At 50.2% G+C, this 23,685-nt stretch overlaps 5 protein-coding genes across 5 annotated transcripts; 1 reads left to right on the forward strand and 4 right to left on the reverse strand.

Moving 5' to 3' along the window:
• Positions 1-88: 88 nt before the first annotated feature.
• Positions 89-6,890, reverse strand: DEU56DRAFT_875697 (kinesin-domain-containing protein). Its single transcript, XM_041356000.1, has 9 exons — positions 6,794-6,890; positions 6,102-6,738; positions 5,633-6,050; positions 4,730-5,575; positions 3,848-4,674; positions 3,304-3,798; positions 3,137-3,248; positions 768-3,084; positions 89-708 (listed from the first exon to the last, which is right to left on the reverse strand). The coding sequence occupies exons 1-9, from the start codon at positions 6,846-6,848 to the stop codon at positions 452-454; spliced, it is 5,964 nt and encodes a 1,987-aa protein (XP_041216011.1). The 5' UTR covers positions 6,849-6,890; the 3' UTR covers positions 89-451.
• A 1,768-nt stretch (positions 6,891-8,658) lies between these two features.
• Positions 8,659-10,814, reverse strand: DEU56DRAFT_922508 (WD40-repeat-containing domain protein; the record flags this gene model as incomplete). Its single annotated transcript, XM_041358518.1, has 8 exons — positions 8,659-9,415; positions 9,462-9,563; positions 9,619-9,750; positions 9,803-9,899; positions 9,956-10,133; positions 10,198-10,498; positions 10,559-10,718; positions 10,780-10,814. The coding sequence occupies 8 exons, from the start codon at positions 10,812-10,814 to the stop codon at positions 9,128-9,130; spliced, it is 1,293 nt and encodes a 430-aa protein (XP_041216012.1). The 3' UTR covers positions 8,659-9,127.
• A 194-nt stretch (positions 10,815-11,008) lies between these two features.
• DEU56DRAFT_922512 (TIM-barrel-protein domain-containing protein) lies at positions 11,009-12,188 on the reverse strand (the record flags this gene model as incomplete). The annotated part of the gene is made up of 3 exons (XM_041358519.1): positions 11,009-11,233; positions 11,289-11,942; positions 11,994-12,188. 3 exons carry the CDS (start codon positions 12,186-12,188, stop codon positions 11,231-11,233), a joined length of 852 nt encoding a protein of 283 aa, XP_041216013.1. The 3' UTR covers positions 11,009-11,230.
• On the forward strand, positions 12,158-13,738 carry DEU56DRAFT_25049 (uncharacterized protein). The gene has a single exon (XM_041345294.1). The coding sequence runs from the start codon at positions 12,334-12,336 to the stop codon at positions 13,561-13,563; it is 1,230 nt and encodes a 409-aa protein (XP_041216014.1). The 5' UTR covers positions 12,158-12,333; the 3' UTR covers positions 13,564-13,738.
• DEU56DRAFT_765171 (YT521-B-like domain-containing protein) lies at positions 13,534-16,975 on the reverse strand. Its single transcript, XM_041350975.1, has 8 exons — positions 16,527-16,975; positions 16,331-16,470; positions 15,029-16,198; positions 14,812-14,975; positions 14,724-14,760; positions 14,551-14,669; positions 14,363-14,501; positions 13,534-14,313 (listed from the first exon to the last, which is right to left on the reverse strand). The coding sequence occupies exons 1-8, from the start codon at positions 16,795-16,797 to the stop codon at positions 13,978-13,980; spliced, it is 2,376 nt and encodes a 791-aa protein (XP_041216015.1). The 5' UTR covers positions 16,798-16,975; the 3' UTR covers positions 13,534-13,977.
• Between the last annotated feature and the right edge of the window lie 6,710 nt (positions 16,976-23,685).

Genomic DNA, 23,685 nt, shown 5'->3' on the forward strand with positions numbered 1-23,685 from the left:
GGATTCTTGCACCTTCGTAGACATGCATCCGAATGCTGCTTGGTCCAGGTATCATGAACAGCGTGGGGTATTTAATTCCCATGCTGGAGGGCACGTTGTGCATTTGACGAGCGAACAGCGGCCGACATAATCGCCACGGATCACGACATTAATTTCTAGCGAATCATAATCGGCACACGAAAGGGACGTTAGCAAAGATCCGAACTGTATCGTATTATAACAGTGTAGTAGCCAGTACGGACAAACATACTAAGGATACCCATAGTAGACGCGATAAACTAGCTCCACAGCCAAGGGGTATCAGGACACAAGAGACAAACGCAAACTGATCTCGCAGCTCGCGAAACTGGTATAATAAGCAAGGTGCAAAAAGGACAGGCATATAAGGTCCAATAAAAGCGTCAAGGCATGAGTCGCAACAGCTCACAGGCATGAATGCAGGACAGGCACGCTATAGACATGCAAACTTCGATTTCCGTTTTTGTAGCTCCTCCATCCGGGAGTCGAGCTGCGCACGAGCACGTTCCTTCGCACGTCGTTCCTCGTCAAGACGCGATTCGAGGGACTGTTTCTCTTCCACAATCGATTTCCGAACAGTAACAACCTCACGGCGCGCTTCCTGTAACTCGTTGCGAAGGCCCTCAATTTGGGAATTGACTGAGTCTCGTTCCCTCGCGAGCTCCGTCGCTTGCATGCGCGCTTTGCGGACTGCGAGACAAATACAAATGGTCAAATCAAACACTGCAGTAAGCAGGAAAAACACATACGATTCTTCTCTGAGTCGCTCAGCGATGTCTCCAACGTACTCACGAGATCCATGTGAGTAGCCAAATCACTCTCACAGTGCGACAACTGTTTGTTGAGTGTTTTAATCATCACCTCCTGTTCATTGATATGTTTCGCTTGGTCCTCGAGCTTGGCGGCAATGGCCTTGGAGTCCCCTTGAGGGCCGCTTGGTGCAAGTACGGAGGCGACTGACGTAGCAGAAGATTCGGTGGAATCTTTCGAAGACATACCAGAAGATTGAGTGGATAAACTGAACTGGGAGTCCTGAGTTTTTGGCGCTGGTGGTGGAGGCATGGATGGTGGGGGTGTGGGGGGAGGAAGCTTGGTGGCCATGCCGTTGAGACGAGTAAAAGAGATGTTGCGATCAGGTGTTGCCCGTGGTGTCGAGGTTTCCTGGGCTACCGATGTGCGTGCAATCTGGATTTGCATGTCGCGCATAGCAGTCTCCTGCTTATTCCTCTCCACTTGCAAGGTATCTTTCTCGTCCTTGACGCGCTGAAGGTTCTCCTGCATCTCAGCGATAAGGGAGCGATGTCTGTCAAGCTCGTCAACCAATGACTCGCGCTTGGATGCTTCCTGGATGAACGTGGCCTGCTCTGACCGGGTCTTCTCCAGCTCAGCCATCAGTTTGCTGACCTGCGTCTGAAGGTCTACTTTCTCTGATTGTGCACCAGCCAAACTTTTCTCCAAGGATGCTATTGCAGTCGTCTGTTCGGACACGGTCCTCTCGTGCTGTGCACGTACCACCACAAAGTCGCTTACGGCAGCTTTGTGGGCCTCAAGTTCTTGAATAAGCGTTTCGTAGTCCTCGCGCATTGTGGTGCGTTCAGCAGAGTGCTTCTCTTCGAGCTCAATTTCTGCCGACTGTGAGCGTTGCCTCTCTGCAAGCAATCCCCGTTCACTTTGTTCCTGAGCATCCTTAATCGCGACTTTGTGGGATTCTAGTTCTTGACGGAGAAGATCTTGCTCTTTGCGGAGAGCTTCACGCTCATTAGAGTGTCCCTGCTCAAGGTCGGCAACGGTGGCAGCATGGCGTTCCCGTTCCTCGGCAAGTATACGCTCACCCGCTGTTCGAGACTCTTCGAGGTCGGAAGCGTGCTTCTCTTGGGCGGCGATAAGGGACGCTTGAACTTCGGCGAGTGACAGCCGGTGCTCAATTGTGAGATTCGTGATTGCTGCTGCATGAGAGGTGAGGAGGGATGCGTGTTCGTCCTGAGCCTTGGCAACCGCGTCGTCGAGTGCAGAGGTATGGGACGACTTGATCAGAGAAGTCTCCTCCTCGTGACCACGAGTGATCTGTAGGAGTGACGCTGCATGCTGTTCTATCAGAGCCCGAGTGGCAGACTCGTGCTCCTCGCGCGATTTCACAAGGGTGGCAGCTGCTTCTTCTTCCAGACGCGCCAGGGCCTTCGTGAGCTGCTCCGCTTGAGTTTCCGACTCCTCCCTGAGGACAGCCATGGCAGTGGCATGCTCGGATTTCATATGCTCACGCCTTGCTCTGTAGTCCTCCTCTTTGTTCGAAAGGAGGCGCGCATGTTCAGTTTTGAGTTTCTCCACGTCCTCTGCATACGCGGCCTCCTTTCTTGCAATGGCAGCAGCATGCTCGTCCTGAAGGTCACGGAGCGCTGAATCACGAGATGACTCCGACTCTGACAAGGAGCATTCGCGAGCTTTCTCAGACATGCGAAGCTCGCTAGCGTGATCCTCACGCAAACGCTCAAGCATTGCAGCGGCTTCGGTAGCTTGTCTTTGCAAAGCATCTGCATGGTCCTTGCGAAGTTTAGTGAGCGCATTATAGTACTCCTCTTCGGTGCGGTGGAGGTCGGTAGCTACTTGCTCGTCTTTGGACTTCAAGACTTCTGCGTGGTCGGCCTTGGATTTGGCCATAGCGTGTTGATGCTCTTCGACGGTACGCTCGAGAATCTCCTTGGCCTCTTGAGCATGTCGCTGGAGGACCTCCTCGTGTTCAGCCTGGAGCTTGCCAAACGCACTCTCATGCTCCTCGAGAGCCTTCTCCAGAGCTGCAGATGCCTCTGACAGTTGATCTCGCAGAGCACCCAGAGATGTCTCGTGCTCGTCTTTCAGGCGAAAGATTAATTCCTCAACCTCGACTCCCTTCGCACGAAGAGCCTCCTCGTGTTCGGACCTTAGCTCGGCAAGCTCAGCAGCGTGACTCTCCTGAGCTTGCTGGATAGCCACAAGAAGCTCCGCCTCACGCTGCTCGACTGCCTCCAACTTTAATAGATCCTCGTGGTGTTTGGCACGGAGACCTTCAAGTTCGGTCGACATGTTCAGTGCCTGTGTACCATCAGTGTCTGATAGGCATGATGATCGAGAAGTTTCTGCCTACCTGATCCCTAGAAAGAGTGGTCAACTCATCGTGCGCACGTTGCACCTGAGCAAGTTGACCATGAAGAGAGTCAACGAGTTCTTTGTGCTGAGACTCCTTCTGAGCCATCGACCTGGACAATGGATGAGGAATCAGAAAACAGAATAGGACACAAACTATGAACATACAGCATAAGCTCATTTAATCTGTCAAGCGATTCGTCGACATCGTTATCAGGAGCATCGCCATCGACAACAGGGATGAGATCGTGATGTAGCCTCATGCTCTTTCGAACGGCATCGAACTTTTGGATCGTCTTGGGCGAAAGATGTGTCAAATCGTCGACCTCTGTAGACTGGATAGCATGCGATTCAGACGGAGTGGGCGTTGCTTGCGCCTTTTCCTTCAATGAGGACTCAAGAGCGCTAATTTCAGCTTCACGCTCCCTGAGAACCTCTTGCAAGCGCATAATCTCCTTCTCCATGCTCACTGCAGAGCGCTGTTCACTGGGAGTGGTGGCGCCGCTAATGTTGGAAAGTGAGATGGACAGGTTCGGACGGTGTGATGGAGAATGCGAGACGGAGCCACTACTTCCGTGGCTCGATACCGAAGCCTCTCGAGATCTCGCTGATGAGAGCTCCTGCGAAAGGGAAAGGGATTGCGGCAAAGACTGAGGTAATGATCTAGGAAAAAATCAAACTCGAGGCAAAACGGAGATTATTCGAAACATACCTTCCATGAAGAGACTCTACGGAGGCCGCTTGCCTGAAAAAAAGACGTCGACCAGCTGCATCGTATGGAGGATCAGCGAGAGAGTCTCGACTCTTAGAGGACGTCATTCGACGACGGAACAGCGGGGGTTCCACTTTATCAACGGCCGCAGTCTCCGGGATCGTCGGATTGCTGAGTTTAGCCTCCTGAATTTGAGCAGCCAGATCAGCAATCTCCTGAAGGGCGTCCTGGTACTTCTTGGAAACAGATGAAAGGTCTGTGAGCGTCGCGGCGTGAGTTTGCCGCAGCGTGACCAATTGATTCTCGATGGAAAGGTCCATGGTGGCAGGCGTGCTGGCACCGGAGGCACTAGGAGAATTGACTTTGGTGCTCCCGCCGTTCAAAGACTCGAGGCTACGTTTCGCCAGCTCAACTTCACCAACCACGTCACCAAGCCGAATGCGATTCTCGTTAGCTTCCTTCCTCTTCCGCTCCCAGGCTTCCATCTTCTGCTCTAGTTCTTTAACCTTCCTCTCCCTTTCCTCGAGGTCGGTCCGCCAACTAGCACCATCCTGACTGAGATTCTCCAAACGAGTTGTCAGAGCCTCCACCTCCTCTCTTCGACGTTCACAGTCATTTTCGAGTCGCTCAATCGTCTGCTGCAAGGTTAGCACCGATTCGTCGGAGCGGGCGAGGCGAGCTTCGAGGTCAGCTATGTACGAGGCTGAGTGCGATTCGGCCTCTTTATAACGGGAGACCTCGCGCTTCAGGTCAGTCAGCGACTCGTTCGATGACAAAGATGTTTCATCACAAGACTTCATTTTCTCCTCAAGGTCACGGACGTAAGCCTGCGTTAAATTTGATTAGAAATGTGCTTTGATTTGATACGAAGCCATCGCAAACCTCAGTCGATGCTTCCCGTTCTGTAAGCTTCGCCAGGCGGGTACGGAGCTCCTCAACGTATAGTTCAGTCGCGGAATGCCTCTCGGTGATCTGGGCAAGCTCTTCTTCTTTTTCCTCCATCATGTCGTTGGTGAGTCTCAGTGCAGCGCGATTGAGGCCTAATTCGGCTTCCATAGCGCTAATGGTCTTCTCGTATTCCTCGATGACTGGTCCAACGATCTCTTCGTATTTAGCCGTCCCACCTACGGTCCCACCAGATGATGTGCGGTGACGCTCGCCAATCTCGCGACGCAAGCGAGTCAGGTCTTCCGTCCGCTCGACGTATTTCTCGCGCAAACTCTCGTAATTATTCTGGAGGTTTGTCATTTGTGCGAGGATCTTTTTGGAGTGTCCTTCCGTCACCTCACCAACTGCTGCAGGGGAATCCGCAGAACTAGAAGGAATGATAGTGCCACCATCTTTGAGTTGTTTGACCTCCTTGCGAAGACGCGTAACAGTTCCTTGTAGCCATTCGATATCATCCCACCCATCTTCCCTTTCGTTGACAACCGCACGGTTCTTGATATTTCGGGCGCGGTTGGCATACTTCAGGGTGTTGACAGTTTCACCGATGTTCCACTCCGTGGGACTGACACAAGCGATCATGAGAGTGTGTGCATTGCCCCCAAGCGAGTCTTGAAGAAGGCGGGTGAGCTTGGAGTCGCGATAGGGGACGTGAGAGTTAGTATGCGACTTCGCACGTGAAGGGTCACCTAGCGCCGATATGACGTTACCAAGAGCGAGAAGACCGCTGTTGATGGAGATTCCCTCTTTAATTCGCTCGCCCGCAGCGGCGGTACGTTTTAGCTGTAGTAGACGTTAGCATGTCAAAATTTCGAGACCAAAATTGCAAGCATAACATACGCGCTCCGAACCAGCCAGGTCAACGAAGTGAAATTTGGACACTATAGTGGTCCACTCGCCACTCTCATCATCATCTTGCCGGCCATCAGGGGGGCGAAGGCCAAGAGAGCTTGCAGGACGCAGTGCTCCACCTCGTCCCATAGCTACCTGGAAACTCGGAGTCGCCGGCCTACCCATAGTAGGCGAGGACACTCTTGCATTGGGGGAGCTGCCAGTGGTGTATAATGATCCAGGACGAGCAAGACGCGACGGAGAACGACCGCCAAGTGGTAATGGCGAAGATGAACGAGGTGGTATGCCTGAGCCAGTGTATTTCTTCTGGGTCAGTGTCAGAGAAAAAATCGCATGCGAACGAGAGGATTGAGCGTTCATATCCGTCTCGTTCGTTCTTCTTATTGAGGTGCCCTGGCGGATAAGGCTATAACGTTCGTCTTCTCAGCTAAGTCACTGCTTAAGGAAGAAGACTTACTGCATGACTTCGTTGCTATTTCGCACCGTCACTTCACGTAGGCCGCCCCAGATTATGGACCCGTCTTTCCCTTCTCTAATCTGTACCTCGCGCCGCAACCCAGTTGCCTCGTCGGAGCTGAGGAGGTCGATCAAATCCTCGTTATACACTTCTATAAATGAGCCCTTAATGCTGTAACTCCAGGTCCCACCCCGTTGTTCTTTAAGTTTTCTCGCCTGCGAGAATATAGTAGAGACAGCTCTCGGTATGATGCCCATGCCATTATTAGGATCTGAGGGGTCCGCATCAAGGTCCATACCAGTCATGGTAAATGTCTTTCCGCTGCTTGTTTGTCCATAGGCGAGAATTGTACAATTAAAACCTTCCATGAAACGGGATATGAGGGGCTGGGCAGTGCTTGTGAAGAGTGAATGCTGGGTAACGGTGGGAGGATGGACTTGATCGAAAGTGAAAACCTGCTTTTTCCCGGCGGCAGTGGATGGAGTTGCAACGGCAGTAGCAGAACCAGATGCAGCAGGAGCAGCGGAGGAAGCATCTACAGTCACGCTAGTGGAAGACGTTCCATGAATGACACTCCGTTGAAAACGAGCGGGAATGGAAACAGTGTCCTGTGTAGTCGTTGGCCGTATGCGCAGCGCTGTATTTCAGAAAATTAATGACGGGCAGAATAAAGGGTTGGATTCAAAGCTCACCGACTTGCACGGACGTCGACGCGCCCGACGACGACGAGGACGACGAGGGCGCCATCGCGGTTGTTGACGAGACTAGTATACTTCACACCAACCTCACAATGTACCAAGTATATCGGACTTTGCCGAACCGCTACCGAAGACTAATTTTGGGTCTGCCCATGTCAATGGATTATCGGGCTGATTAAGGTTGCAATATACTTATGTGATAGGTCACGAGACGGAAAAATGATATTTCGCTGTTTCGTCGTAAATATCTGCGACAATCTCCTGAGATCAATCCAGTACTGAGTCGACGCGACGAGACTCTGTGTTCACACCGCGCTCCGTTTCATTTACGGTCACTCATCTGACGTGTCCAGCGTTCCACTGTGCAGGACATCATTACGTCAAGTACATACTATGGTGAAGCTGGCGTGGCGTCGCAGCCAAGGATAGTCGTAAGGACAGCCATGAACGTTTGAACTGGTGCCCTCTTTCGCACCAGATTTCCGCATTCATGGTAGCTACCAGGAAAGATATGTCTGTGAACTGCGTGTTTTAAGTCACTGTCAATCGAAAAGAGACTTCATACCTTTCCCACATAACTTGTTTCATGATTGCCGCCGCGTCAAGACACGCTACCAAACCCCCCCTGCCACTACACGCGCCCAATGTGACAGCGTCCAATTTGAATGATGAAATGTTCATTCGGTTCTCATTTTTTATAATGCTCTGCGTTTTTTTCAGCCAGGAAGGAGGAAAGAATATGGCAACTTAGAGAAGTCTCGCATTATGTAATGCGTCCTTGACAAGGTTCCAACTCAAGCCATGTCGTGACGAGTCCTGGGAAGCTGTCGAACATTATCCCGAGGACCCCGTTCTGATGCGAACGGGTGAACGTAAGCAGAACCCGTCCAGGGCCTAAAGATAAGTTGAAGGCGATACAAGACGCATACCTACGCGTACGTGGTTATCGCCGTTGAAGGGTTAAAATTTAAATTGCACAGACTTCTTGTTCCTCTCGAGTCTATGTGTACCTGCCACCCAAAGGGCGCCTGGTAGAACGGATATCTTGTCCGTCTATATCCGTTTTTCTCTGCGAAGGCGCATCAAATTTATTCGTGCATGACATGCACCTCAATTATGTATATCAGAATATCCCCGACCACAAGGCGGGTCGTGATAACGAAGAATCAACCTTAGAGTCAACTGGAGGGAGTAGCCAACGGGGCGTTACTCACAACTGTCTGCAAAAAGTACAAGGATGTGGACTGGATGTAGCAGCTTTGGTTCTTGACCCGCATCTTCTCGTGGCATGCTCCAAAGATAAAGGAATTCGTCTGTGGAATCTGACCATTGGAGTGTAAGGAAGCCTTGGTTGGGTCACAATGACCATGTCGGGACGCTGGTTCGCTAGCGCGGCGATGAAAGGACCCCGACCTGGGCTGGGAAGTGACAATATAGAAAGGAGTGCCAGTATCGTTCGAGATGTGTGAATAGTTGAATTTGTACATAGACAGCGAGACTCTTCTGTAGGTGCATCGTGGAACAGAATAGTGCAGACGTAGCTAAGGAAAGCGAATAAAGCAGTTGGCCACCTCGAGCACGTAGCTTTCTGAACTGTCATAGGAAGCCTGTGAGAGAGCAAACCATCATTTGGGATACGGGCGAGAAACAGTTCTTGAAGGTTGAAAAGCGCGTATGCTTGAGATGATCAGATGACCACCGTATCGCCGGTTCGGATCAAAGAAAGACATCCGAATATCTGGTGTGACCACTGAAGACACTGTCCAACGGTTTAGCACAAGCACCGAACGCTTCCAGGGCAGTCGTTCCCAAAGGTACCAAACTCGTCCCAGCGTGCTCTGACAAAACCAAAACGATACGGTGTTCGGATCCACGTTCAAACTCATTGGGGAGCCCCGATGACAGTCATATCATGACGAGTATTGCGGATTTGATGATATCGAAAGTCGGGCATGGATCCTTACGAATTGATGGCACATAGTTTATCTGTCGTGTCATTCTGTCCCGTTTGCGAAGATCCCGAATCTATCTTGTATAGTTGTTACAACCTGAATATATAGGAGTAATATGGGTATGTTGAAGAAACCGAATTTGAGAGCCGAAAGAAGAAATTTCGTGAATGAATGATCGTGATGGATTTGTCGTAAGGAGCGTCACACTATGTGTTATGTCTAGTAGCCAACCAAGTAGTGCATATCAGCCCCCGCTGCCGGACCCGTCAGAAAGGCGCAAGGACTTACCAAGGCCTCGCAGAGGATGGGAACGAAGTACGAAAGCGCATATACTGCCAAAATTCAAAGCGTAGCTCAAGCTCTCTGAGTAGATGCGTCATGGAAGCCATATCTTGATTATCTGGTCAACACCAGCCGACGCGATGACATTCACAAGCTTTTCCGGTTCGCCAGCCTTCGCGTCTGTGCCATTTGATTTCGCCGTGGAAACCTTCTGCCGACCCCATGCAAGCGTTGCTACAAAGTGCGAGTGAGCCTCAACGGTCTTCATGCATCGCCCTGTGGACAGCTCCCAAACACGTATCGTCTTGTCGTCTGCCGCCGACAGAAGGAGCTTGCCGGAAGGATGGAAGACGAGTGCGCGCACCCAGTTGTCATGTCCGGCCTAGGAGGAATCAGTAGGCGTCTGCTACCAAGAGTAATGTACATACAAGGTTCTTAATCACCTGTCCGCTCTGGACGTCCCAAAGCTTGATGTTCTTGTCTCGAGATCCAGTAGCGACATAAGCCCCAGGACCCTTGGGGCCCACGTTCTAGATAGAGATGGTTTGAGATGTGTGATTACTGCTGATAGTTATCTGGGCTTACTGGCAGGCCCGCAAGCTCGCGAATAGCTGCGTATGCAGCCACAGGTGCAAAACAAACCGCTTCGAGCTCGTTATCATGCCCCCTTAGCTCTCCTTTACATTCTCCTGTCAGGGGGTCCCATAGTTTTGCAGTCTGAGGTCTCGGATGTAAAAGGATGTTTGTTGAACGAAAGATGAGGGTTTACCTTGTCTTTCGACGCGCTTACAAGTAGCCGGCCGTCATCTGAGGGTACCGCGCAACGCACCCACTCTGAATGACCACAGATCGTTCGTACTAGATGTCTTTTAAGCGTATGTAAAGTCAGCTCCCTGGAATAAGTGCGGGAGGGGATTCCTACGTTGATGCAACATCGAAAACGCGAATCGTGCTATCTCGACTTGCACTGACGATATATTGATCTCCTGGCATGAATCGCACCGATGATACCGAGTGATCGTGCCCTGATAGTGTCTTTGTGTTCTTCCACTCATTCTCAGAGTCCCATATCTTGATAAATAGGTCAGACGAACATGTCACTGTGAGCGTCCTCACCGATGTGGATTCGTCAGCGGTGCACGCACACACGCGCATGCCACTCACCGAGTAAGTGTCCCTTGTGGTCAAAATCGACATCATGGACGGCACGGTGGTGTCCCTTTAATGTCCGTTCGAATTCGCCTGTTTCCCAGTCCCATATCTTCACTGTTGCATCCTCGCTTGCAGAGGCTAATATCGAGTATTGTGGATGGAAAGCTACGCGTGTGATGTGACCTCTGTGGCCAGTCAACACGTGTGCAGCGGGGGCGCGAGGTACCCAATCTGCTTGCATTGCGGCACGTTTTGATGGAGCAATGGATAGTTCTTCTTGAAGGGATGAGTTTCGAGTCTCTAGATCCATGATCTGCGATATCACATGGATTTAATCAACAACACGACGATAGATGCACATCTCGGAACGCACCTTCTTCTGTAGCCGTATAACACTGGTCCATTTCTTCTCCAACAGACCCGCATACTTGGCCTTAGGATCCGGCGTATACTCCACCCCAGTGTCCTCCTTTAGCGCATTATACGCTGCTGTGAAATTGCTCGTATGCAAATACTCTAGCATGGATTTATGTCTACATCGATATATGGTCACAGTCAGTAACAGACAAACATTCCGGAGCCTGGTTCACGCACAATTCTTCTCTCTGACGGTCTGAAAGGAGCGCCATTCTGATTTCGACAACTTGTGGGCCGCCTGAACGCAATTGAGCTGAAGGTTGTGGGGCACGACGCGTCGACAAATGTTGTCACTGTTGACCAACTGGACAAGAAGTCAAGATCTTGTTTTGCCTTGTTGATTCCGCAAGTCGCGTCTCTATATAAGCTGCAGTGGCAGATTCAATTAATTTCAGTTGTTACAATTGGTCTATCACACAATTCCAGCCTGTATTCTAACCATGGGTATATCTGATATATACTGCATCTTTCGTTCCTCAGCTGTCCGAATAAATTCAGTCCCTAGCGCCAGCGGTATGTAGTGTCGGACGCTAGCTCGGCCGTCCCGTCAGGCACACGGTTGAACGTGATGTCACTGGCATAGACTAAAAGAAAGTCCAGCACATTTTTAATACGGTCACTATCCATTTCACTGTGGGATCACGGTCAGTTCTGACACTCAAAGATGCTTGTTGGGTTATTCTTACCAGACGGGCAGGTAAACGGATTGATTTAAAGTCCTGGGCAACCTCCTTCATGGCAGCCTCAACTGGCAGCCGCTCAAGTGAGCTAGCACCAAAAAAGCCATGAATGCCCTGAACCCTTTCAATCATATATTTTGCGTCCGATGGGGTGGCAATGGGACCGCCGTGGCAAAGAACTATAATTTCTGGGTTGATCTTCACAGCTGCATCTAGAATCTCCTTGACCCGGACCACGCAATCGTCGAGGGTTAACGCAGTTTTTGCACCGATAGTACCGCTAGTCGTGAGGCCCATGTGAGCTACGATGACATCGGCTCCTGCCTTTGTCATTCGTTCGGCCTCGTCGACGTTGAAGACGTATGGTGTCGTTAAAAGATCGAATTCGTGTGCCATTCGGATCATTTCAACCTCCTTCTCATAGCTCATTCCTGTTTCCTCCAGGTTCTGTCGAAACACGCCGTCGATGAGACCAACTGTGGGGAAGTTTTGGACTCCAGTGAAGCCCAGGTCTTTGACCTCCTTTAACAGTCGTGACATATCCCGGAAGGGGTCCGTCCCGCATATGCCTGCCAAGACCGCCGTATTTTTCACGATGGTCAGAGTTTCACGGGCCATATCTAGCATAATGGCATTCGCATCACCGTAAGGCATCAGACCCTAAACGATTGATCAGCTGGATTTCTATGGGCTCATAGCAAGACCACGCACTGCCAAGGACCCTCTACCAGCCATCCGATAGCGACCCGAGTTGTATAGGATAATCAGATCAATTCCTCCTGCCTCCTGTGTCTTTGCACTCAGCCCAATACCTGCACCTCCGCCTACAATCGCCCGCCCTTGGCTGATATTATCTCTCAGCCGCTTTAGCACCTGCTGTCGCTTCGATGTCGTTTTCCCTGCCATTATGGACCACTGGCGAAATAGTGCCCCGCATTTTTCCACGGGCAAAACCAACCGTCTCGCATCCACATATGGCATAATCTAAGGCGGCGCCCATATCGCCAAACGTGTCGTGCCAAGGTTTCCCGGACCCTGGTCTGCGTCCACGATGTCAACACCACCCACTGTCGCAGTTATAGGTACCTGCGACACCAAGTTAGAGGTTCTTCTCTTCTTGAAGCGTGCCGTTCAGTCTACTGCTGTCTGCGATGCTATCTTAATTGATATCGGGTCCTATGATCCATCTGATTTGCGGGACATTGACATTCCCCGCTCAGATGTGCTGAGGGAACATGCAACCACTGTCCATGATACGCCATCCCGCAGAGAAGCCCTGGAGACTATCACTATCGCCTTAACGCAGCTCCTGGCACGTCTACACTCAACCCAGAGTATAGCAGGGGTCATCGGAGCAGGGGGCTCGGGTAATACGAGCGTTTGCACAAAAGCGTTCCGAGACGCCCTACCCGTCGGTTTTCCCAAGCTGATGGTGTCCACCATGGCGTCGGGGAACGTTTCCCACTATGTGGGTGAAACAGATATCACAATGATGTACTCTGTTGTCGACGTCGCCGGCATAAATCCAATACTAGAAGTCATCCTAGGAAACGCAGCGGGTGCCATATCAGGGATGGCAAAGCGTTCTCTTAATCGTGCGGATTTGAAGTCATCACGCCCGACCATTGCAGTCAGCATGTTTGGCTTGACCACTCCATGTGTGCAGGTAGCTACCCAGAAGCTGGAGGAGCTGGGATACTCTGTAATCGCGTTCCATGCCACAGGTGCTGGGGGCTTAGCAATGGAGAGACTCATCCGCGAGGGTTATTTTGTTGGGGTCCTCGACATCACCACTACTGAGCTTGCAGACGAGCTAGTAGGTGGCGTACTCACCGCTGGTCCTCATCGCCTCGAGGCAGCAGCGAAGTGTGGTATCCCTCAGGTGGTGTCAGTGGGAGCCTTGGATATGGTAAACTTCGGACCAGCGGACACTATTCCGAAACAGTTCCAGGGGCGACTGTTCCACCATCACAACTCAGCAGTCACTCTGATGCGCACCTCCCGCGAGGAATGCTCAAAGCTCGGTCAGATCATGGTAGAAAAGTTAAAGGGAGCGCCCACCAATAAGACACGCGTTATCTTACCCTTGCGAGGTCTCTCCGGTATCGGCAAAGACAACGGACCGTTTTGCGATGCTGAGGCGGATGGTGCTCTGCTGGATGCACTGAGGAGTGGTCTGCAGTGCCCAGTGGAAGAGCTTGATGTGGATATCAACGACCCCTCTTTCGCATTGATGTTAGCCAAGGCGTTGCATGAGCTATTGCAGGCGAACGGACAATAGGGGAAATAGCAATGAAATTCTCGACTTCTGTAATACCAGTGTAGCATAGATAGGGAATAGCAGGCAAAACAGTTACAATGTAGCGAACAAGCGGATATCCACGTCCATTCAAAGTCCCATGTCCATGGCCGTTGTACAGCTGCAGTGTAAGTAGCGATGATGACAGCATATCCGGTCTTGGTGAATGTGCGACAAGGGAGACAAGAGAGGCTATGGTTACATGATTGAACGAGAAAGAGAAAGCAGGAAAGATGGAAAGATGGAGAAACTCAACATGGTGACGGATATACACACTATAGGAAGTACATTCGGCGCAAAACATAGAAATCTAAATCCAGTGTTAGTGATGAGATGTTTTTCGCATTTCTCTGCAAAGGGAAAGGGAAAGGTCGTAAAATCGTGAAGACGCTGGCTTCAGTAGGGCACGCTGCCCATACCCATGAAGTTCTGTCCAGGGGGACCAGGGCTAGGGTGACGCATGACACTCTGGTGCATGGCCTGAGTCTGCTGCATACCAAAGGGCGGGCTCATCATGCCCATCCCCATTTGCATGGAGAGCAAATGCGGAGACAAAGCACCGCCCATGGCCGGCGACATTGCGCCGTACATAGCGGGAGTGTTCGCCATGTTCGCCATGTTCATCGAGAACATAGCCTGTTGTGGGGGAGGAGATTGCGATGGCGGTGTGGGACCGTCGGATGCTCCCCCTGGTTGCTGCTGATTCACCTGCATCTTCTGCATCGCTTGAAGCTGATGGCGATATGAATACTAAGCCAAACCCAAACTATCCACTACGTACCTCGTAAAAGGCAAAGTCCTGCAGCAGAGAGGTTCTCGCAGGGTGGGTGTGGAAAATACGGAGCATTTCTTGACCAGCTTCAGGTAACAGCTCCTGAGTGTCTCGGGAGTTCGTCACTGGCTTACGCTCTTGCGTGTTGCTAACCGAACAGTCAGCAAACAAGTCCTTCTGTTCGCGAGGTGACTTACTTCAAGCGGATGTGCCTCAAATTGGCATTCGGAATATCACGAACAAAGATCCATCGCACTTTGAACACCCCCTTCCACTTGTCGGACGCCCATACTGTACTGCTTCTCGTGTAGTCCACCTACATGGAAGAATGGTATGAACCTTTGGAGGTCCGAGAGCAACAGATACGTACTGGAGTCAACATTTCCGCCATTCCGCAAAAATGACCACTAAGGGTGAAAGGTGAGCATATGTTGGCATTGAATCGTTAAATCACTTGCCTAGCATTCACACTGAAAAACAGGTAGATGGGACCCCTCCCACCACATTCTTTGAAGGCCTTGTCAAGTCTCTTGTTTCCGGGATCAGTAGAACTCCAAATCTCATACTTCAGAGATTTGTGAACATCGTCTTCTGTGTATGACTTGATGACAAAATAGCGAGCCTAGGCAGTGTTTTAAATTGAGGTGGTGACATCCGAAGACAATGAGGACGTACAAAACCAGGGCGAATATCGAAATTGGGCGGGTTATATCCCTTTCCAGCGATCAGGGTCGGAACGTCAACCGGAGTGTTGATGAACCCGGGAGCAGACTGGGTGTTGTTGTCACCTTGTGTCTGTCCATGGCCAAAGGAGCTCCCCATTCGGGGAGCTGGACCGCTTTGTTGATTAAGATACTGCGAAGGAATGGATGGCACATTAGGGATATTGTTTTTTTGACCCTGATTGTATCGATAGTTCAGGTTGGGATTAGAAGTGCGTTGACCAAGCTTCTCTTTTTGCTCCCAAGACGTAGCCCCGGTGGCAGCCATTGCACGGTCAGCGTCGCTCATGGATCCAGCACGCGATTGGTGCATCTGTTGTTGAGCCCCAGTCTGCTGACCGTATGCGGGGGCACTACCGGGCGCCGGTCCGGGCTGTGCAGTTGGGGTCTTGCGCCCATCAAGATCAGTGTTCAACTGCAATTTACGAGACGAGCCGTTGTTGGCACCCTGCATGTTGCCCGAGCGCATCCCAGGGGAAAGGGCGGGCGGTGGATGGGTGGGTTGGAACCGAGGAGGGTGGGCAGATTGTCCTGCTTGATATCCCGTATTACTGACGTAAAGATTGTTGTTCATGTCGAGGTTGGATAGAGCGCGAGCGAGGTCGTCAGGATTTCCGGTTCCTGCCCCGGAAAATGATCCACCAGGGGTCCGCCACTCCCCAGTGCCAGGAGCGTTCCAAGGAGAGGACCGCCCCATAGGGCTTGTTGGATATTGTCCTTGGCCTTGACCAGCATATTGCTGCTGCAGCTGCTGCTGTGCGGGTGGAGGGGACCGGGAAGCAAAGTAGGACTCGTCTTCGTAAGGATTGACAAGCTCCTGTTCCTCGATGTACTCCTCCTCTCCATGTGGAGGGCTGGGGCTATGCCCGACTGGGGGATGACGTCCGCTGCCTTGAACAGTCCCAGCACGCTTGAGCCCTGAAGAGGTCATTTGCCTGACGCCACTCTGAGCCCCATAAGTCAGGCTCTGGTGACGCCGCACGCCCGACCCGGCGGGAGGCGGGGAAGGGACGTGCGAAGTTGAAAATTGAGGCGACAGAGGGGATGGATTGCCCGCAGACGACTGCGATTGGGCGTCAACGACTTGTTGATGCTGGGCAGACTCAGAATTGGACATATCGTGCTGAAGAAAGGAGGGTGAGTATAAAAGTTGCCAATAGAAAACAGTGGGGAGGTAAGACCAATATTAGAATGATATCCGTGAGGTGGAGTTCACCAGTAGCGTGGAGGATGTGTAAATTGAGCAAAGACTCACTTCGTCTTCATTCTGAAACCCTCTCATTTCGCTTTCCCAGTCCTCTTCATCGCCTTCGTGGCCAGCGATGGCAGACAAACTATTCATAGTCCTTGGGGTGAGATTTCCAGCCTGTCGTGAGCTTTTCTGCCCATGGAAGGCTGGAGGGAATACAACGGTAAGCTATGAACAGCAACCTGATGCATCTCTCACATACCCTTATACTTGGTGGGGAGCGAACTTTGCCGGTGCAATGAGACAGTTTTCTCTCCCACTGCGCCAACTCCGCCAACCCAATCCTCATCAACGGGTTCATCATCATTCCAAAGTTGTTGCTCCTGTGTTTCTTCAGTAATGGGAGCACGAGCACCAGCCCTCGCCGTGCGTGATGATGCTGAGATCGTGTGATGACGCCGGACACCACCAGTTGAAGGAGGAGAGACTGGTACAGGAGGAGGGGAAATCTGATGTGCCCCCTGCGATGACATCGGCGATAAATTTTACGTCTTCTGCTCGGCTGATTTCTTGGCTGGAGAGACTGACCAGAGAAAGCAGATGATCAAAGCGATCTAGCAAAAATCAGAAGAGAAAGACAAAAAAAGTGGAAAACGTGGGTGAGTTACCGACTAGTCCGAACTTCTCATGCGCCCAAGCTGGACCGTATCATGAAAGCTGTCGCCGCTACCTCCGCACACCCAAATATATTTACCTTACTCGGAAACAACTGATTGCAAAAACTGTGCATTCTCATTGCATTAACACAGCACACAGCTGTGCCGTGATTATGATATGTAGTACGTATGTTTGTCAAATGAAAAATCGTGAGACACGCAAAAGGCAAGGTAAAGGATCAAATATTTAGGATCATCATCTGACAGATATTCACATCTCTTGCAGTGGAGTTTCTGACCTAGGCGCGGAGTAACCAGCAGGACAGCAGAATTTCACACTGCAACAAGAGAAACTTCCTTACTTTGTTCCGAGCTGTCATTTACCGCCGTAGTGAACCCTGTATAAATCGTCAGTCAAGATAATGCCGCCTCACCTAAGCACTCCATGCGTGCAAGGGTGGCAATTTGTACAGCCTGAACACCACGCCCCAGAAAATATAGATACGAGCTTGTCGAAGGGTATTATGGTACTGGATATACCCATGGGCCATGTGTACGGTTTGGTACGGCGCTAGTAATTCTTACTGGTACGGCTGCCATAAGAATCAGTCGAAAAAGAATACGACACCGAAAGCAGGATCCCTGGAAGGGTTTCGCGGAGAATTTGCGTTAACAGAGCTCATCCAAACCGCCTCGCAGTGACACACCACACACCTCTTGCCAGAATGTAAGCTGTGGCACACTAAAGAGGCCCGTGTTGTACACGAATGTGATCAGCACCTTTCCGCATCTGCCGCGTCACTAGAGAATAACGCGCGGAATGAATCCTGTCAAAAAGACTTTATTAGTCGTTTGTGGCACCTCAAGCTGACATACGGTACAGAAGAGCGAAACACCAAAGGTGGTCTTAAAATGACTTTCACAATGAAGAAAGCCAGTAGAGGAGCGTAGGTGACAGCAAATACAACTGCTACTGCAAGTAAACTTCCGTAGTTATATTCCGGTAGCCATGAGTGGGGAAATAAGTAAAAATTTTCACGCTCACGTCGACAATTATGATGCCCTGTGGCTTTGTGCAGCAGGGGAGCAACCTGAAACGCGTTGAACATCAAAGCGGAACAAATCCTGATGTCAAGTTCTTGTGGGGCAGTGCGTCGGAATAATCCCGATGGCAGTCGCTGAACCTGTCTGCCCAAATTGTGAGAGGCAGAGCTCTGTTGAGCTTTGCGTAGCTAAACTGTACAGCGAATATATGTGTGCCTCAACACAGTGACAGTTGCAACGCTGCTGCATAGGCCTAAATGATCATGAAAATTCAACATTACACATTTGGACTGCTGTAGCTGAACGTACCGCTGCTCAAGGTTTGACATATCACCTTGGTTCTGGATATAGACTCACATCTGAGATGCGTGAGCTGGTGTTTGCATCAACCCAAGTCCTCCTTGAATCTAAACCACGACCATCAGGTAGGGTGACACTGAGAATTGATCACTTATTACTTAGTACATGATTACGCCGCCGCGGCATTCATGAACCTTGCTGCTAAGCAATTTCGCTGGAATCCAGATTATGAGGGGCCTTGCAAAGTTTTGTGCGTGTGCGGGATGTGTGCTGCGAATTCCGCAAGTACCTACAGCTTTTCACATGAAGACAATCATAAACATGATCACATCACTGAAATTCACTTAGCTCGATATGATAAGACTTAAATCCCGATTTTAACTATTTCTTTTTGGTCATGGTAACGCAGTACAATGGAGTATATCCCGTATATCAAGCACGTGTAATATTATTACCCCTTGATAATTTTCGCCTTGATGTAACACTTGATATGCTATTATAAAGGTGTATCAAATGATAAACAGACGCTTAGATTTCTACCATCCTTACTCCATACGATTTCACTGTCTCAATTCCTGCAAAAAAAACCTCATTAGATAGTCTTATTAAATATATAATATCAGGCAAAAATCAAACTGCCTAAAGTTTATATCTTACTAGCAAAGACGATCATGATTCCTGTGGCCGCACACAGACTATCGCCAGCTATAGCCGTTATATGATAGGTACAGACGTGTTCTAGGATGCAGCGTCATCTGCCCAAGTCCATCATGGAGGGTAGGAGACATAATGCCATGCAATGAGTCAGAGGAGTCTTGCCACTCTAGTTCAAGTTGGCGTTGCTTCTGATGTCTGAATTGGTTTTCCGGCGAGTCACTGGCAGGTTTGAACTTGAACTTGACTCCTACCAGTATGATACTGGTACTTCTCGCGCCGGGTCACTAGCCAATCCAAGTTGCTTTGAAGGTACGAAGCTCTCGCGATATGAAAAAATTACGATCTCAAAATTTATGGTCCTCCTACCAGTACTGTCTACCATATGTAAGGATCAAGCGTTTGATCCCGCGGAACCAATTCGCGTTGCCTCCTGTCCGCGGATATATCCATGCACTTGATCCTCTGTGAGTGGCCTTTGAATTCTTTCACAATCCCCGTCTCAACCTCACAGGCTTTCAGCTCCCTGGGTTTTCCTATTCCACTGGCACTAGCGGTAACAACCCATCGACTGTCACTTGATACCGCCAGTGCCATTAACTGCTTCTCGCAAACACCCCGCGCTTCCTCAAGCTCCTTACCCGCCTTCAGATCCCAGTGCCGAGTGGTCATATCATCAGATCCGCTGATCATTCGCTGGCCGTCAGCAAAGTAGGATATGTATCCAATGTCGTCTCCGCGGCTATCACAACAGAACTGTCAGTGCGCTCAAGTGTCTTCTTGGTAGCATCGATACTTCGACTCTTGAATGCGCTGCGGCTCTCCACTGAAGCACAGAACTCGCGTGCCGACAAGGCCTAGGCTCGTCTCGTGCTCTTCATGCGCAGTCAGACTCGAGCTCATCATCCGTGCGAATGTTGTGGGATAATGCCGCGCCAGCACGCTGCAAAACGACGACGCTGCGCTAGGGACGACGGTAGAATTGCTTGTTTCAGACGACGCAAATCAGCAGAAGATAGTCCGCCACTGAAGGAGTGAGGACGCTCCTTTGCATCATTCCCTGTTGCTATCTTCAGCTGGGGCTATCCACGCACGCCCCTCATTCTAAGACCTCGTCAGGTTTGGACACTTCTGCTGATGCACTAGCAGGTGCCTATGTATTAGTAGCAAATAAATGGAAGGCACTACGAGCGAGAACAATTACAATCAAAATTTGAATGCAGGCCCATCCTCAGAGTCGCTGATAGAGTCATCTGAGTCATCTACATCACTGTCGCAAGGTTCGGAAATCTCCCCATCTTCATCCGCGTCATCCTGGTTGACATCATCATCCAAGTCTCTATCACTTTCATCTCCGAAGTCAACATGGGCATCGGCTTCAGTGTCCTCGTCATCCGAAATGTCTCCGTGACTAACGCCAGTACTTCCGCTCCCCGCTGCGTGATCAGGCTGGACAATATTCAATGAGTCGTATTGAACTTGATGACCAACGCCTATGCACGCAAACCGGCAAAACATGTCCCTGTCAGCGAAACTGCACGAGTTATGGTGATATGAGTATGAAACGAGACAAATCTTACATGTTGACGTAAAACGAAGCCCAGTCGTCGACCTCTCCAGGCAGTCTTGCAGCCGAGGGACCGTGTCTAAGTAGGTCACTCGTACGATGACTGGCGAAAGCAGGGATAAGGTGGCAGGCCCTGATCACTACTGACGGGTCAAGAAACCCGAAGGCAGCAGGTGAGTCGGGAATGAATCCAATCTTTGGTAGGCGGCCTTCTCGGAAGCCCCAACGGTACTGTGGCTCCACACCGAGCCATCGCACCCACAAGACCTCTATGGACTGAGGTGAGCGGTTACGAGCATTAGGGCCGACATGAAGAACATTAATACAAAATGCGCCCAACACCCGTGCATACCAAAAAGGGTGAGCGCCCGCACTACTTTCTCTCGACAACATCATCACTGTAGAGCCATTTCCAGGTTTGAGCGTGTCTTGATCCCTACGGACATCGTACGTCGTATAATTGATTTGGAAGCGCTTAGGTTGGAAAACGCCGTTCAGGTTGTTGATGAACCGCACATCGTTTCGCTCGACATCCGTGAAATCTCGTTCGTCGCCGTCATATTCTAAACCCAGCAAGCGGGAAAGAATATGGTCTTTAATTCTCGGAATGAAGTCCTGTAATATAATATTATTAGACGTGTCAGAACAATCATACAAAAACATCTTACCACAACGGCAGGGTCGCCTCGATGCTCGTCAAGATAACGAGCTAGATTGATGACGATACCCGGATAACTCGCTAAAGAGTGGTGGGCTTCCAGCGGTAGTAGGCTTCCGACAGGTTGTTTATCGTTAGTATTGCCAGATTCTTGCAGACGGGTGATACGAGTCCGCCTCCGTTCTTGCTTCGCTAGCTGTTTCAAATGATCTTGTTTATTTGTGCTCTGGTAAAACCTTTTCAGAAGCCTGTGTGCGAGCTCGCCCTGAAAATTCAAAGGATTGAGCTGTTTACTTGCCACTCGATGAGGATGTGTACATACAATTTGGGTATTGTACGAGTCAGTCGTTCCGAACGTTTTGATAGAGCTTACGTAGTCACCAAGTGCGTGTACCTTATACGTTTGCATATTGAAAGCCTTGGGACGCGCTCCGGATGGCGCTGTTCCTGCGCCTGCCGAGTTGAGATTGGAATTCTTCCTTTGACGGGCCGCAACTTCCCCTGCGAGCTCCATAGTCCGAAATGCTGAACATGTGGAATCCCGAAATTTGCGAAGCTGCTGTCCTAGACATCGAGTAGCTCGACTAAGCAGGTCAAGGGAGTCTTCGGTGTGTATTCGAAGTTTGGCGAGAGCGTGCCATTCAGCCAAACGAAAGAGGAGAATTCGTACAACGTCGTCGTGCGAGTCTGGGAACAGACCCTCGAACGCCGGAATCGCACACTGGACGACAATCATGTTATGATAAATTCAAGAACAGCGCTGCGGCAGGGATCAAACTAACCTGTAAGATATCTTCGAAATGCCGTGCAGCTCTTTGTTTCACCTCAGATACATTTGGAGGGAAACGTCGAATGGCGCCCTTGCCAAATGACGGAATTAAGTGAAAACTTAACATCGAGGGATCATCAGCATCAGTTGAGGCTGCCATGCTAACGAGTACATACCGTTCATTCAGTAAAGTTACTAATTCGTGATTAATGGCATAAAGAAGCCTTATGAGATGCTTGAAGACGGATTTGAAGACGCCAAGCTCAAATTCATGCAATATATCAACCACGAGCATAGGAAATAAATTAAGGCCTAGATGCCCGAGTCGTTCATTGAACGTATTCTAAAAGTAAAATATACTCAAATCGTTCAAAAGGTCAATAATTAAATGCGCTTACCAAGGTTGGCACCAATGAGAATTCCTTTAGAAGACGTTCGGCCACAGCACCTTTGATCGGAGCACCGAGCTTGTATATAGCCTCACGTGCTACAAAAATTTTATCTCGCAGGTATAAGCGAACATTGTTGATGCGTGCCGATATGTCAGCTTTGAGACCGAGTTGATCAAAGCGTGATTTCGGCAAAATACACCGGGGACATGGGCAAATTCCTTTGTCACGAATAGTAGCAAGAAGGACTCTATTTGAGGTTATCAGTTAATGTGCGGAAGCCGAGGTGATGACTTAGCTGACTTTTCCGGGTAATCTGCAGAGTAGGTGAATATCCTCGGAAACACACGTCGAGACACGCCATCATGGCATTTGATCACAATCCCATTCCTATATGCGTCTACAAACTCGTCATCTAACAGAATCCGCCAAAGCGCATGGAACAATTCCCGTTTGCAATGTGCGAGGATGTCGCTGATGCCCTTCGTCTTGATATACTTGCCAATGAAACCCACAATAGAGTGTGGTAACTAGAGATGAATCATGTTAGGGTACTTGTCTGATGGGAAGGATGTAAACTTACCGACGGGATGAATGCGATAGGGTGACACGCATTGGTGGTTGGACAAGCACGAACATATTTCGATTGATTTCCAAAAAAAAGGTATACCGGCCATGCAGAAGCATTGCCAAATTGAGTCAAGTGCGTCGCGTCAGACCAAAACATAAGTCCGGCTATCACCCGCTCCAGGTTACATCCATCGTCCCTCTTTTGCTTTTGCAGCTCGTCGTGGGCCTTATTCCACGCATCTGACGTGTAAAGCTCGTCGTATAAACGTTGTTCTCGTCCAGTTAATGGTGATTTCCAAAACCGTTTGAAAGGAGTGAGATGGAACCACCGTGAAGACGCCTCGGAGAAGGCCGCGCGAATGACTGCTACAAGGGGCCGGTGATGGAAACCTGGTACAGTAAACAATTCCCCGTTGCCACCTGCATTTCTCTCCCTAGTTGGCACAAGTATTTCCGCCACTGATTCCCTCCAGCTGTCTCTCTGGAAGATACCGCTGGGGTCTAGTGTTGCTTCGGAGGCATCGAAGCGCAGCATTTCGGTGTGAGCATTGAAATCAGCAGGGACGTCATCGAGACTGAAATCCCTCGCCTTCAGTACTTCACGAACAAGGCGGGTCAACTGAGATTCAGACGTTAGACCGCTATTGCTCGTCATCTTCCAAGACATCAAGCGCCAGACGCTCATATTTCTCCACGGCCAAGGGGGTGACTGCGATGGAATTTCTGGGCTCCCAGGATGATCAGCTGACTGCCGTTCATCAAGGGAAGGGGAATCAGACATGATATTGGATAGCTGCTCAACGGAGACGATAGC

This window comes from Suillus clintonianus, assembly GCF_016758775.1.
Source record: "Suillus clintonianus strain FC179 chromosome Unknown DEU56scaffold_1, whole genome shotgun sequence".
Lineage (NCBI taxonomy): Eukaryota > Fungi > Basidiomycota > Agaricomycetes > Boletales > Suillaceae > Suillus > Suillus clintonianus.